We start from the raw sequence: 13,000 nt of genomic DNA, 5'->3' as shown, positions 1-13,000 counted from the left end.
TTCATGGCGATAGGGGCCGAGCGGAGGCATTCGAGCGCCGGTTGCGACCCAAGATTTTTAAGGTTATTCATGCATTCCGCTTGAAGACCTATGAGGAAGTATTAGATCGCGCGCTTTGGGTGGAGCGTGGCAATGCTATTGCGCGAGAGGAGTGCGAGGCATTTGAGAAGGACAAGGAAAGGGATAAGTCCAAGAAGCGGGCATCTAGTGGATCCGCAGGGCAGTCGAGTTCTAAGCGACCCCCTAGATATCAACGATCATAGTGGCGGGGAGGTAGGAGTCAGACACAGAGCCAAACTACCTACCCGTGCGTGATTTGTGGCGGAGACCACCGAGTTACTACTTGCCCTCAGCGGGAGGGGCGATGTTTTCGATGCGGCCAGGCGGGCCACATAGGCCGAGAGTGCTCGGGCGGCGCATCCCCGGCTTCGTCATCAGCTTCAGTCCAGTATACTCCGCGATAGCTAGCGGCACTGCCACCCGTTATGTCTGCTGGACGCACATCTGCGCCTCATCAGCCGGAGGCTTCTCGAGCACCTAGTAGGCGGGTATTTGCCACTCAGTTAGAGGAGCGGCCGATTCCAGTCCCCGACGATGTCGTAGCAGGTATTATTCTTATCAGGGGCACTAGAGCTAGAGCTACATTCGACACGGGTGCATCTCATTCATTCATTGATACATCATTCGCTAAGACTCATGACATAGAGATCACACATAATGAAGAGTATTGGTCGGTGAATACTTCGGAGCATTCATTTCATGTACATGATGAGTGCTTGGCGTGTCCGATACAGATAAGCGATTGGATCATGCCGATCGACCTTTTGGTGTTAAACCAAATGTGGGGCTTCGATGTGATCTTGGAGACCAATTGGCTCTCCAAGTATTACGCGGTCATAGATTGTGAAAGTAAGGTGATCACATTCCGTGAACCTAATCGAGAGGAATTAGTATATCAGGCTTGTAAAAGTAGACTCTTCGCGGTAACCGTATTGGCGGCCAGAGCAAGTGTGAGGAAGTGAATTATCGAAATACGAGAATTAGACTTCATGTAGAATCGACCAAGGGTCGTGTTGGTGAGCTTTGGAAAAGCCAAAGATATTAAAATCACCAAAAGTGCATTAAAAACGAGTCCATGAGAGCAAATAGTGCAAAACTTGCACTGGAGCAAAATTGCTCTCGGGGACCGGTCCCTGGCAGGGAGGGACCGGTCCCATCGGCTGGTGTTGCTGGGTTGCTTGAAGCAACCGGTCCCTGGTAGGGAGGGACTGGTTCCCGAACGTGATCCCAGCGAGAAAAGCCAGAAATTTGGCTAAGTCCTGAAAATATTGCTCTCGGGGACCGGTCTCTCAGGCAAGGACCGATCTCCTGGGGACCGGTCTCTCAGGGAGGGACCGGTACCCGAACGCGTGACCCGAGCTGAAGCTCTCGGGGACCGGTCCCAAGTCGGGGAGACCGGTCCCTCCGCACGCAGAATGCCCAGTAAGGGCAATGCACAGAGTGAAAAGGTGAGGGGCCTACTGGGATCTTATTACAATATGAGGCATGGGGGACCCTTCCTCTCTCTCATTCCCTCATTTCCCTCTCTCCCTCACTTACATTCTCTTGCTCTCTCTCTCTAGAAGAGAAGAAGAAAAAAGAAGGAGAAGAAGAAAAGAAAAGGAAAAGAAGGAAGAAAAGGAAGGAGAAGAAGAAGGAGATCAAGGAAAAGAAGCTTTTGGATCTCTCCCTCTTCCTCTCCTCTCTCTTTTGAGCTAACCTAGAGGTAAGCTTCTAACCCTAGCTTATGAAATTTAGGGTTTTTGGGTTTTAGCTCTTTGGATGGGATCAAATGGATCCCTAGCACCATGAATGGGAGGATTAGAGCTAGAATCTAGGGTTTTGAGATGGGTTTAGCTTGATGCTAACCCTAGGGCACCAAAATAGGGTTTTTTGGAAAAGTTGAGGATTGATCTCATTTAACCCTCCTCTAACCTAATTGGTAGGTGCCAAAATGCGGAGGTGAAGTCGGATTTCACATTTGTCAAGTAGGTCAAGAGCTATCGGCAAAACAAGGTCGATTGAGCATTATTTTGGACCAAGAAGACCAAGATTTCGTCGTAACGTCCGTTGGAGGGCATTTCTAGAGCCTTCATACCCTAAAGAGGTGGGGGGTGTCGTCCCGAAACATCCGGTTTCTTTTTATGTCTAAGTTAATTATATTGATCATATTGTGCTATAGGAATAGTAGTTGTACATTTCCATTTCCTTGCATGCTTTCTTGGTAGTGTAGCGGGGTGAGCTTGACACGTGGACTAGGATAGCATGAGGATTGGGTCTTGTGGCATAGAATCCTATAGCGGCATAAAGAGCAGAACTTGGACATAGCCTAGTAGAGTGGCACTGAACTAGTGTAGTAGAGACACTAAACCTGAACGAGTGGCATGTCAATTAGTAGAAAACTTACTACAATGATCGAACGAGTGGCATCGAGTCTAGTGTAGTAAACTTGACATGAGCCTAGGGATAGTAGAAGTCCCAACATTGATTATATATCATGACTGTGCAGCAGAGGCACATTGACCCTAGTAGACAGGGTATCCTCTTGAGAGGATTGGATTATACTCACTAGTCTGTTTTGCTTGTCGGTGGTCGCTCCACCGAAGCACGAGTCTCTGGAGTACTTCACTAGGGGCAGACGTAGTTGTCCCGCAGACGGTCTCGGTGTGCGAGTGCAGCTTCTCCTCACCTATGAGAATGAGAGTGAGTCGAGGGTTAACCTACGGGTCAACCAAGTAGATTGGGTAATAAACATGAAATGCATAGTAGACTTGCATTATTACCTTGAGTAGACATAGTGTATGTTGTAGATTACATTGCTATGCATTTTTATATACTCATGACATGATTCTAGCATGATCGTAGTTGTTGCATGCATTATCATCATTGATGGCATGATAGAGTAGTTGCAGTTTACTTTCTATATATCTATCTATCTCTCTATCTGTGCCAGCTTAGACTTAGTGGAAAAATCGGCAGCGTTGGCGGCCGAACCCACTGGGAACTATATTTATATAGTTCTCACCCCGTGTGGTTTTGGGGTACAGATACACACAAAGGCGAGCCGAGCGAGGATCGCGGCAAGGGCACAGCGCCCTAAGTGAGCCTAGTTAGTAGCTTTCCCTTATGCATTAGAGTACCCTAGTATACTTGATGTTTTGGGATAGTTGTTAGAGAGCTACTTGTATTTTGAACCAATCATGTATTTACATTTTGGAAGATGAAAATGTAATGTAATCAAATGATGTAAACGCTGAATGGTTGTAATAGTTAGACTATCTCTCTTTATACACTTGTATTTCACTTGTGGTTCTTGCTCTTAGCTATTGTGCACTTGTGTGCGTCGTATCGATCATGTATGTTATTTAAGCATTTCCTGGGCGTTTAACTGTACATGATCTGGTTGCTTGGCCTTGGGCGGACAGGAAAGGTGCTGTCCGTTCAGCGTTTGTTCGACGCGCCCGAATCGGACCAAATTGGTGGCGGTTTCGGGGCGTGACAGCAAGGAAAATGATTACGGGTGGCTGTGAATCTATATTTCAATTCGAAATTTGTTTAATTTTTTTATCTCTAAAATAGAAAATAATTCATGCTTATCCAAATTTTTGCTAGAATAACTACTGTAAATCTATATTTCAATTCAAAATTTAAAATTAATTTTAAATTTTAAATTTTGGGACTATTAAAATATTACAACAAAAATAATTTAAAAGATAGATTGGTTGATAATTTTGTAAATCATATTTTTGAATTAATATGATGTACAAATTTATGATCAATTTGTAAAAAATTATCTCAAATAAGAACGAACAGTTGTGATCAATTTGTTAAAAAAAATATTTATACCCATCTATAAATTCAATTCTATGAATGATTATGATCAATTGGTTAAAAATATTGAAAATAAAAATAAACGGTTATAATCAATCTGTTAAAAAAAGCACTTATATCCATTCATTTTACATTAAAATTTAAATTTGAGTTTAAATCGTGAATTAAATTTAATTTTGATTTTGATATCAAATCTATCCATATATTTTATATTAAAATTTAAATTTGATATTGTAGATATTTTCTAATAAAATGTAATGTATAAATTTACAAAATATTTATTCTAAATTTTTGAATAAATATGATTTGCAAATTTTTATTGATTTAAAATAAATTAAATAATTGTTACGTGCATTTGCACGTAACGCTCAGCTAGTGTGTATTATATATATATATTATATATATATATATATAATATATATATATATATATATATAGAGAGTGAGGCTACTATGCTATCGAAGCACGGAGCTTTCCGGCTTCCAGCTCGTTTCGATGTTGCGACTTTCGAATCGTCGATCGGCTCCGTTAAACTTGATCTAGAGTATTTGAAGTACCTAGAAAATATATTTATGATTTTACGATATCATTTGCCTAGTGAACGAAGGGGCTCAAAATTAACGGCTGAAAATAAAAATCTTACAAAATACAATAATATGACATTAAATTTTAAATCAAAAATATTGATCTTGTTTTATATAGTATAAAGAATTTTCTATCAAAATTTCACGTGATTTGGATATTTCTACATCGTTAAACATGCAAACGGCTCACTACGGCATTGAAATTTGTTTTTGATTTGAGCCATTCGATCACTAGGCAAATGGTATCGAAAAATAATAAAATTTATTTTCTAGGTACTCAAATACTCTAGATCAGTTTAACAGAGCGATCGACGATTCGAAAGTCGCAACATCGAAAACGAGCTGGAAGCACGGAAGGCTCTCTGTTCTCGATAGCATAGTAGCCTCACTCTAAATACTCTAGATCAAGTTTAACGGCAGCCGATCGCGACATTCGAAGTCGTAACATCGAAAAACGAGCTGGAAGCACGGAAGGCTCCGTACTTCCGATAGCATAGTAGCCTCACTCTAAATACTCTTAGATCAAGTTTACGGAGCCGATCGACGATTCGAAAGTCGCAATATCAAAAACGAGCTGAAGGACAGAAGGCTCCGTACTTCCGATAGCATAGTAGCCTCACTCCTCTTCTCTCTCTCTCTCTCTCTCTCTCTCTCTCTCTCTCTCTATATATATATATATATATATATATATATATATATACACACACACACACACGAGGAAGAAGTTATAAACTTCAAAAAAAAGGACGAAACTTTCAAAATTGTAAAGCCTGTAAATTGTTTGTAAAGAAAAGCCTAAACTTTAGATGGATGGAAAAATTAAAGAAAAAAACAGCGGAGTGACACGAACGCACGGAGAAAGCGGGCGTTAGAATTTACGAGAAGTTAATAAACCCAGAGGCGGTGCATCGGAAAGGGAAGAAACCAGCGGGACACGTGTCCAACTACCTGTACGAAAGGTAGACCGGAAGAGCTGCTGACGCCGCCAGCATGAAAGCTTCTTCCTACACGTGTCACGATCCCACGGACACTGGCCCCTCCCCCGCTATTTAGGTTTTTTATTTTATTTCATATTCTGTGTTATTATAAGACAGACGTGCAAGAGTGCCTGCCCTCGCTCCTGCTGGTTCCTTTACACGATATATGCGAACCCACCCGCCTACCGAGCTCCATCACCACCACTATAGAAAGTACCAATATATATAGACAAGAAGGGCACCGGAAATTGCAAAGTATATACATTTACATGCAGCTATACACCAGTCAAGTGCTGTGGTAATTAATTAAGAAGCTAGCTAATTGTCCAAGCTTCGAAGTAGCGCCCGCGACAGCGGCGGCGGTAGCTGCAGCTAGCAGTAGGTCTTGATCTACTCTCTGAAACATTCTATCCGAATTAATTTTCAAGAAGCAAAGCCGGTGGCGATCGATATATGGCTAGGACGCTGGGAAGGACCATAGCAGCTCCGCTGCTGTCGGTCAACCTGATCATGTACATAATAGTTGTGGGCTTCGCCAGTTGGAGCCTAAACTACTTCATTAACGGCCAGACTAACTACCCCGGTATATATATCTCTCGCTATGTATGCATGAGTGCACGCAAGTTTAATCAGTAGCATGCTAGCTAGCTGTATTACCTTATTTTCTGTGTATGCATGTGCTTAATTTTATGTATAACTTCTTTCATCTCTAGTATCTTCTTTCTATTCTTGAATTGTTTTGAAAATTTCTCTCTTATCGAAGGGCAAATTGTATCTCGAAAGAAATAAGTTAAATGCCAAGTATTATATATTAGAGAATGGTAAAACATGAAATTATATTCTGCTTACGCTTAATAAGTCGAACACAAAAGCCCCTATATATGTAGTTTTAGCGCACCACGTTATTATTATATTGTTTAATTCATAATATGAATTAAATTTAAAATTTATAGTTTATATTGAATTTATAAATTTAAATTTTGAAGACCTGAAATTTTGTTATATGTATGTGCATATCTTTTTTACGTGCAAAGTATGAATTAAAATTTTTATTCCGATTTAAATTTATGATTGCAAATTTTATTTAATTTGAAACAGACTATTGTTTAATCTTATCCTACGTATAAGCAAGTCTTCGAAAACGAAATTATTATCTAATCTTATACTGCAAATAAAAATGCGAAGGGATTTGATTTAATGAACTCAAGATGGTCGGTGATTAACTATGTTTTTGTTTGGAAGAATCCCCCTTTTTGTTCTGGGGGGATTTCTATTTCGAACAATTTCGACTTTCGTTTTTTTTTAACTTTCCCCTATTACTTGTGGCTGGAATATTTCTTTATACCTTTTTTTAGATTCCATCTTTTAAACCAAAAGAGGCCTATGCGCATATATATACATATATGTGTGCACTTGTATATCCCCCCCCTCTCTCTCTCTCTCTCTCTCTCTCTCTCTCTCTATATATATATATATAGCCTGGTTATGGTGCTTGTAAAAGCACCAAACATTTGCTGCTTATAAATTTTTTACCGTTAGATCTATCCTTTTAATTATTTCCACCCGTTAGATTATTCAACCAACCGCCCACTCAACCCTAGGGGTTCCATATCATCCTAATCATACATTTCTTAATCCAACGGCGAAAAATCTGTAAGCACCAATAACTTGGTACTTTAAAAGTATAGGAGCTCAAATATATATATATATATATATATATATATATATATATATAACTAGGGCTAGTATATTATTTAAAGCACCAAGTCATTGGTTGGTTCTATTAGGGTTTTGACCCTTGGATTAAGGAATGTGAGATTAGAATGATAGTGATATACGAGGGTTGAGTAGGTTGTTGGTTAAATAATATGATTTAACGAGCAAAAATGGTCAAAAATGGTAGATCTAACAGCAGAAAACTTCGTAGCACGAAGTGCTGGTGCTTATGTGTACATGTACATGTAAACATATACATGTACATATATAGTCTGACTAATGCTATCAATAGTACCAAATATTTAGCGCTGCGAAGTTTTCCACTATTCGATCTATCCCTTTGACCATTTCCACCATATAAGATAATATTCCACCAACCACCCACTAAACCTTAGGGGATCGTTATCATCCTAATCTTACATCCCTTCATTCATGGTATGAAAACCTTCATAGTGCCAATGACTTAGTGCTTTTAATAGCGCCCCCCACCCAAACACTTACGTATGTGTATATATTGTGTATATGTGTACGTGTGTGTGTGTGTGTATAGAATTGGACTATAATAAGTTTAATAATATTTACGCTGTTTTGCTACTAAGTTATAACTCTTGGATGAAAAATTGTAGGGTTGAGATGATAATAGTCCCCTGGGGTTTAGTGGCTGTTGGTGAAATAGTATTAATCTAAGGATAGAAATGATCAAAGAGATAGATTTAATAATGAAAAAGTTGGTAGTACTAAGCGTTGGGTGCTATTAGAAGCACCCTAGTATGTTGGTCTCTCTCTCTCTTCGATCTGAGTCTGTGGCTCAGTTGTAGAAGAAGTTGCAATAGCAGCAGTTGAACAGTTGTTGCTTCAGTGCCAACTGCTCTTTCCTGCGATGGAAGATCCTTAGTTGTTGGTATTCTAGCCACTCCTTCAGGGAGCTCTGGCTCCGTTCTTCCCAGAGATAGTTGAGGAGCCGCGGGAAGTGGTTCGATTTCGATTTCTGGTAGGTTCCTTCAAAATCGAATAGAAGAAACATTGTGAATCAAAGAGGAAAGAGGATAAGCAAATGTTTGAAGTTGTATTCGAAGGGTTGCCTCTCTATCTGTTGTTGAGTGAAGTTTCGGGTCAACTTTCGTATTGGTTTTTATCTTCCTGACTAGGGGGACTTCTTCAATCTAGTCTAAGAAAGAGAGGTCATCCAAGTCTGAATGATATGGGAATAGGAGAGCCACCGAGTCCTCGTCCTGCAGAAAGAAAGTGCATGTGTTCTCTCGCCGAAGAAAGAATCGGATGATTGTCCCATCAAAGGCTGAAAAAAGCCTACGAGCCTAGCTATAATAAGTTTAATAAGATTTACGCTTTTTTGCTACTAAGTTATAACTCTTAGATGAATTGTAGGGTTGAGATGATAGTATTAATGAAATAGTATTAATCTAAGGATAGAAATGATCAAAGAGCTAATGATGAAAAAGTATTAATAAAAAATTGTAGTCCTTTTGGGTTTAGTGGCAGTTGGTGAAATAGTATTAATCTAAGGATAGAAATGATCAAAGAGCTAATGATGAAAAAGCTGGTAGTATTAAGCGTTGGGTGCTATTAGAAGCACCCTAGTCGCTCTCTCTCTCTCTCTCTCTCTCTCTCTCTCTCAAAAACTCTGGTAATTTCAAAGGTTTCATGGTAATTTAGTAGTTAGCATCAATTCGATTCATGCACTTATATATACTANAGAGAGAGAGAGAGAGAGATATATATAGAGAGAGAGAGAGAGAGAGAGAGAGAGAGAGAGAGTTGAGCTAGAATACTATCGGTAGCAAACGAGCTCCGTTGCCATTCATTTGTTTTCGATGATGGAGCTTCTAAATTGACGATCGGTACCGTTGAACATGATTTATACCACTTGAAGCATTTAGAAACCAAATTTCAAATCTATTTGACATCATTGACCTAATGATCAAAGGGTTTCAAAATTTGTAATTTTAATGATCGATATGAGGCATTTTCTCGTTTAACGGTGTAAAGATATCCAAATCAATTAAATTTTGGTTAGAAAATTTTTTAAACTATTTATAACAAGATCTATACTCTCGATCTTGATTATAAGATTCTTATTATCACTTTTTAAAGAATATTCATTTTCAGCCGTTCATTTTGTGCCCACTTGATGGACGAGAGAATAATATCGAAAAAGTATGAAATTTGATTTCTAGATACTTCAAATGGTATAGATCATGTTCAACGGTATCGATCGTCGATTTGGAGGCTCTATCATCGAAAACAAATGGGTGGCAACGGAGCCCGTTTGCTATCGGAAGCACGGAACCTTCCGTGCTTTCAGCTCGTTTTCGATGTTGCGACTTTCGAATCGTCGATCGGCTCCGTTAAACTTGATCTAGAGTATTTGAAGTACCTAGAAAATATATTTTATGATTTTACGATATCATTTGCCTAGTGAACGAAGGGGCTCAAAATCAACGGCTGAAAATAAAAATCTTACAAAATGTAATAATATGACATTAAAATTTTAAATCAAAGATATTGATCTTGTTTTATATAGTATAAAGAATTTTCTATCAAAATTTCACGTGATTTGGATATTTCTACACCGTTAAACTTGCAAACGGCTCACTACGGCCATTGAAATTTGTTGATTTTGAGCCCATTAGATCACTAGGCAAATGATATCGAAAAATAATAAAATTTATTTTCTAGGTACTCCAAATACTCTAGATCAAGTTTAACGGAGCCGATCGACGATTCGAAAGTCGCAACATCGAAAACGAGCTGGAAGCACGGAAGGCTCCGTGCTTCCGATAGCATAGTAGCCTCACTCTATATATATATATATATATATATATATATATATGAATTCGCAGTTCGGATCTAGGTGGGTGCGGCGCGTGGCGTGAGATTGTGCCGTGGGCGCGGGCGTATATGCATATGGTGGGCCCAGTGGAGATGGGGCCCAGCCGGGGAAGAGAGGAAGAGAGTTTTATTTTTTTCCTTTCTCTTCAATATTTTTCTCTCTCTTAATATATGGAGAAGAAGATTTATAATTTTTTTTTTTAAGTCCAATCTAATTTTTTTTTATCTTTTACTATAAAAATTTAAAATTTATAAAAATTTTTTAAATAGTTTAGACTATTCAATTTTAAATTTATAAATTGAGCATTTAGATATAGATGGTACATTAAAAAAAAAAAAGGTTGATGGTGTTTACGTTAATTTTATATTGTATAAAATTTAGTTGCGAGAATCGTATAAAATATACTACCTAAATCTATAGAGTTAAGCGATACATTTAGATTTTTAAAATCAAAGTGCCAACGACTGACTCAAATCTAATATATCGAAAAATTGGATAAGCAAAACAAAATTTTGACAGATTGGATTTTTAAAAAATATATATAAAATCATTTCAACCTGCAGGGACGTGGCAAATTGCTTTTTCTAAAATATTTAGAATTAAATATTTAATGTTTAAATTGAATGGGTTTAGGGTTTATCCCTAATTTTTTTTTTATGATATGTTTTAACATTTTATCCTTTTATATTCTATTGTTATAGTTTTTGGACAAAATTGAAAATATAAACAGTTGAAAGTATTATACTGTTATGGTTTATCCCTAAATCTCTAGAGGTATTATTCTTATATTTAATTTTATTGCAGCAATAATAGTTGCTTATTCTTCTGTTGCTTTTTTTTTTTTATAATTTCTCGACTCTTCTTTCGCTATTTTTTATTTTATTTATTTATTTATTTCTACGGATTTGTCATGCCGCAACGCGCTGTCCTTCACTAGTATGCATTAGAATATCTTTTTTATCTTTAAGAAATAAAGTTAGAAAATATAACCTTCCCTCGGCTGGGCATAAGGTCCTAAGGTTTTGTCAATGCATGGGGTTATATATATGTATGTCAGTTTTCAATTATGAGAATTGAAAATTGCTATTTTTACATCTGGAAATGGAGTGTGTGTGTGTATATATATATATATATATATATATATATATATATATATGCAGTTTAAATTAGAATATCTTTTTTATCTTTAAGAAATAAAGATAGAAAATATAACCTTCCCTCGGCTGGGCATGCATAAGGTGCTACGGTTTCGTCAATGCATGGGGTTATATATATGCATGTCGGTTTTCAATTATGAGAATTGAAAATTGCTATTTTTATATTTGGAAGTGGAGTATAAAATTTACAATCCATCCAAAACTTTGGGCAATTCTCTTGGATTTTTAGTATTAAAAAAATAGGGTTGTCACTAAAAAAAAAAGTTTTAAGTGTAGATGAAGAGGTAAGGTTTATATCCACTTTTGGATGTATAGATAGTTGTTTTAATTATTAATTCCTATTTGCATTTCCTAGAAAGTTACTGCCTCTTAATTATTAAGTATTTACCTTAAAAAAGAAGAAAGCTTATTTGCTGCAAATTTTGTGCCATGCAGGGGTGGCTGGAAACAGTGCGACTTTCTACTTCCTTGTGTTTGCCATCCTCGCCGGGGTAGTCGGAGTTGCGTCGAAGCTTGCTGGTGCCTACCACATTCGCGCATGGAGGAGTGATAGCCTTGCTGCTGCCGCCTCATCCTCCATCATTGCATGGGCTATCACTGCTTTGGCTTTTGGGTATAGCTAATTTATTTCGTTCTTATTTGAATGTGAAAATAACATACGTTAGGATCTGATTCTCTCTAAATTAAGCAAGCTACTTATTTATTTCTTCTAGTTACGTATTTATTTGCTATTTTTTTTTTCCCTCTTTTGTTTTGGGTTCATGAACGTGAAAAGGCTGGCATGCAAGGAGATAAACATAGGAGGATACAGAGGGTGGAGGCTGAGGGTGTTGGAGGCATTCATCATAATCTTGGCTTTCACCCAGCTGCTTTACGTGTTGCTTCTCCATGCGGGGATGCTCAGCAGCAAGTACGGGCCGGGCTATCGTGATCCTGACTATGGCATGGGAGGAGGCGCTGGTCCGGGAGCTGAGCCCAAGGGAACCAGGATCTAATCCAAGCCCATGCTGGCGCCAGGTCGATAGTCGGGCCTAAGAGCACCAGAATCTAATCAAGTGTTAGCGATCTTCTACAATTCTCTAAGCATGCAGTTCCTTTACATATTTAGTAGGATCAGTAACAATAATCGCCTAGTTAGTTCTCTGTGTGATCTCTTTCGATTGTCTTGGTGTTATTGTAAAGCTTTTCACATCCGCACTAATTAAGAATGCCCAGCGTGCTTGTTCTTTGTGCGTGTATGGTAAATTTTCTGGATAGATCAGCACAGTTATATCTTGATAATAATGTTGTTATCATTATCATGGGAATTAAATTTGGTAGTGACTTGGCATCTGGCGATTGTTGGAAAATAAGTCTTATTCCTTTTAGGTTTGTTTTTAGTTCAGGTATATGCATGTAAGAACTGTCTTGAATATTTGAGGGATAGATATAAATTCAGATATAAGTAAGAATTAAATAAGTTTGTATTTGGATAAAAATTAGGTTGCTTTCTAAAATAAGAAAAATAACGTTTGGATAGATAAGATAGAATAAAAATATAAAAATAATAGTGGGTAGTTATAAATAAAAAATTGAATGCTCTCATCATGCATTATAACTGAATTTGAATTTTTAAATTTTAAATTTTAAATTGTAAAATTTAAAATTATATTTAAAATTTAAAATTTTAATTTTTAAATTTTTAAATTTAAAAAATATAAAATATAAAATTTTAGATTTTATAAATATAAAATATCAAATTTTAAATTATTAAAAGTTTTAATTTTGAGATTATAAAATTATAAATTTTAAACATTAAATTGTTAATTTAATTTTTTAAAAATAAAAATAAGGGTGGAAATAAAT

At 37.2% G+C, this 13,000-nt stretch overlaps 1 protein-coding gene across 1 annotated transcript; it reads left to right on the top strand.

Moving 5' to 3' along the window:
* Positions 1-5,884: 5,884 nt before the first annotated feature.
* On the top strand, positions 5,885-12,355 carry LOC109706073. Its single transcript, XM_020226872.1, has 3 exons — positions 5,885-6,014; positions 11,591-11,768; positions 11,931-12,355. The coding sequence occupies exons 1-3, from the start codon at positions 5,885-5,887 to the stop codon at positions 12,148-12,150; spliced, it is 528 nt and encodes a 175-aa protein (XP_020082461.1). The 3' UTR covers positions 12,151-12,355.
* The last annotated feature ends 645 nt before the right edge of the window (positions 12,356-13,000 follow it).

This window comes from Ananas comosus, unplaced genomic scaffold (assembly GCF_001540865.1).
Source record: "Ananas comosus cultivar F153 unplaced genomic scaffold, ASM154086v1, whole genome shotgun sequence".
In the NCBI taxonomy this organism is placed as follows: Eukaryota; Viridiplantae; Streptophyta; class Magnoliopsida; order Poales; family Bromeliaceae; genus Ananas; species Ananas comosus.
The sequence above is the reverse complement of the archived record's forward strand: the minus strand, read 5'-3'. Positions and strand labels throughout refer to the sequence as shown.

Coding starts and splice junctions, on each gene's coding strand:
- LOC109706073 (XM_020226872.1), top strand. CDS start 5,885: ATGGCTAGGACGCTGGGAAGGACCATAGCAGCTCCGCTGCTGTCGGTC. Junction 6,015..11,590: donor CGGCCAGACTAACTACCCCG/GTATATATATCT, acceptor TGTGCCATGCAG/GGGTGGCTGGAAACAGTGCG. Junction 11,769..11,930: donor ATCACTGCTTTGGCTTTTGG/GTATAGCTAATT, acceptor GAACGTGAAAAG/GCTGGCATGCAAGGAGATAA.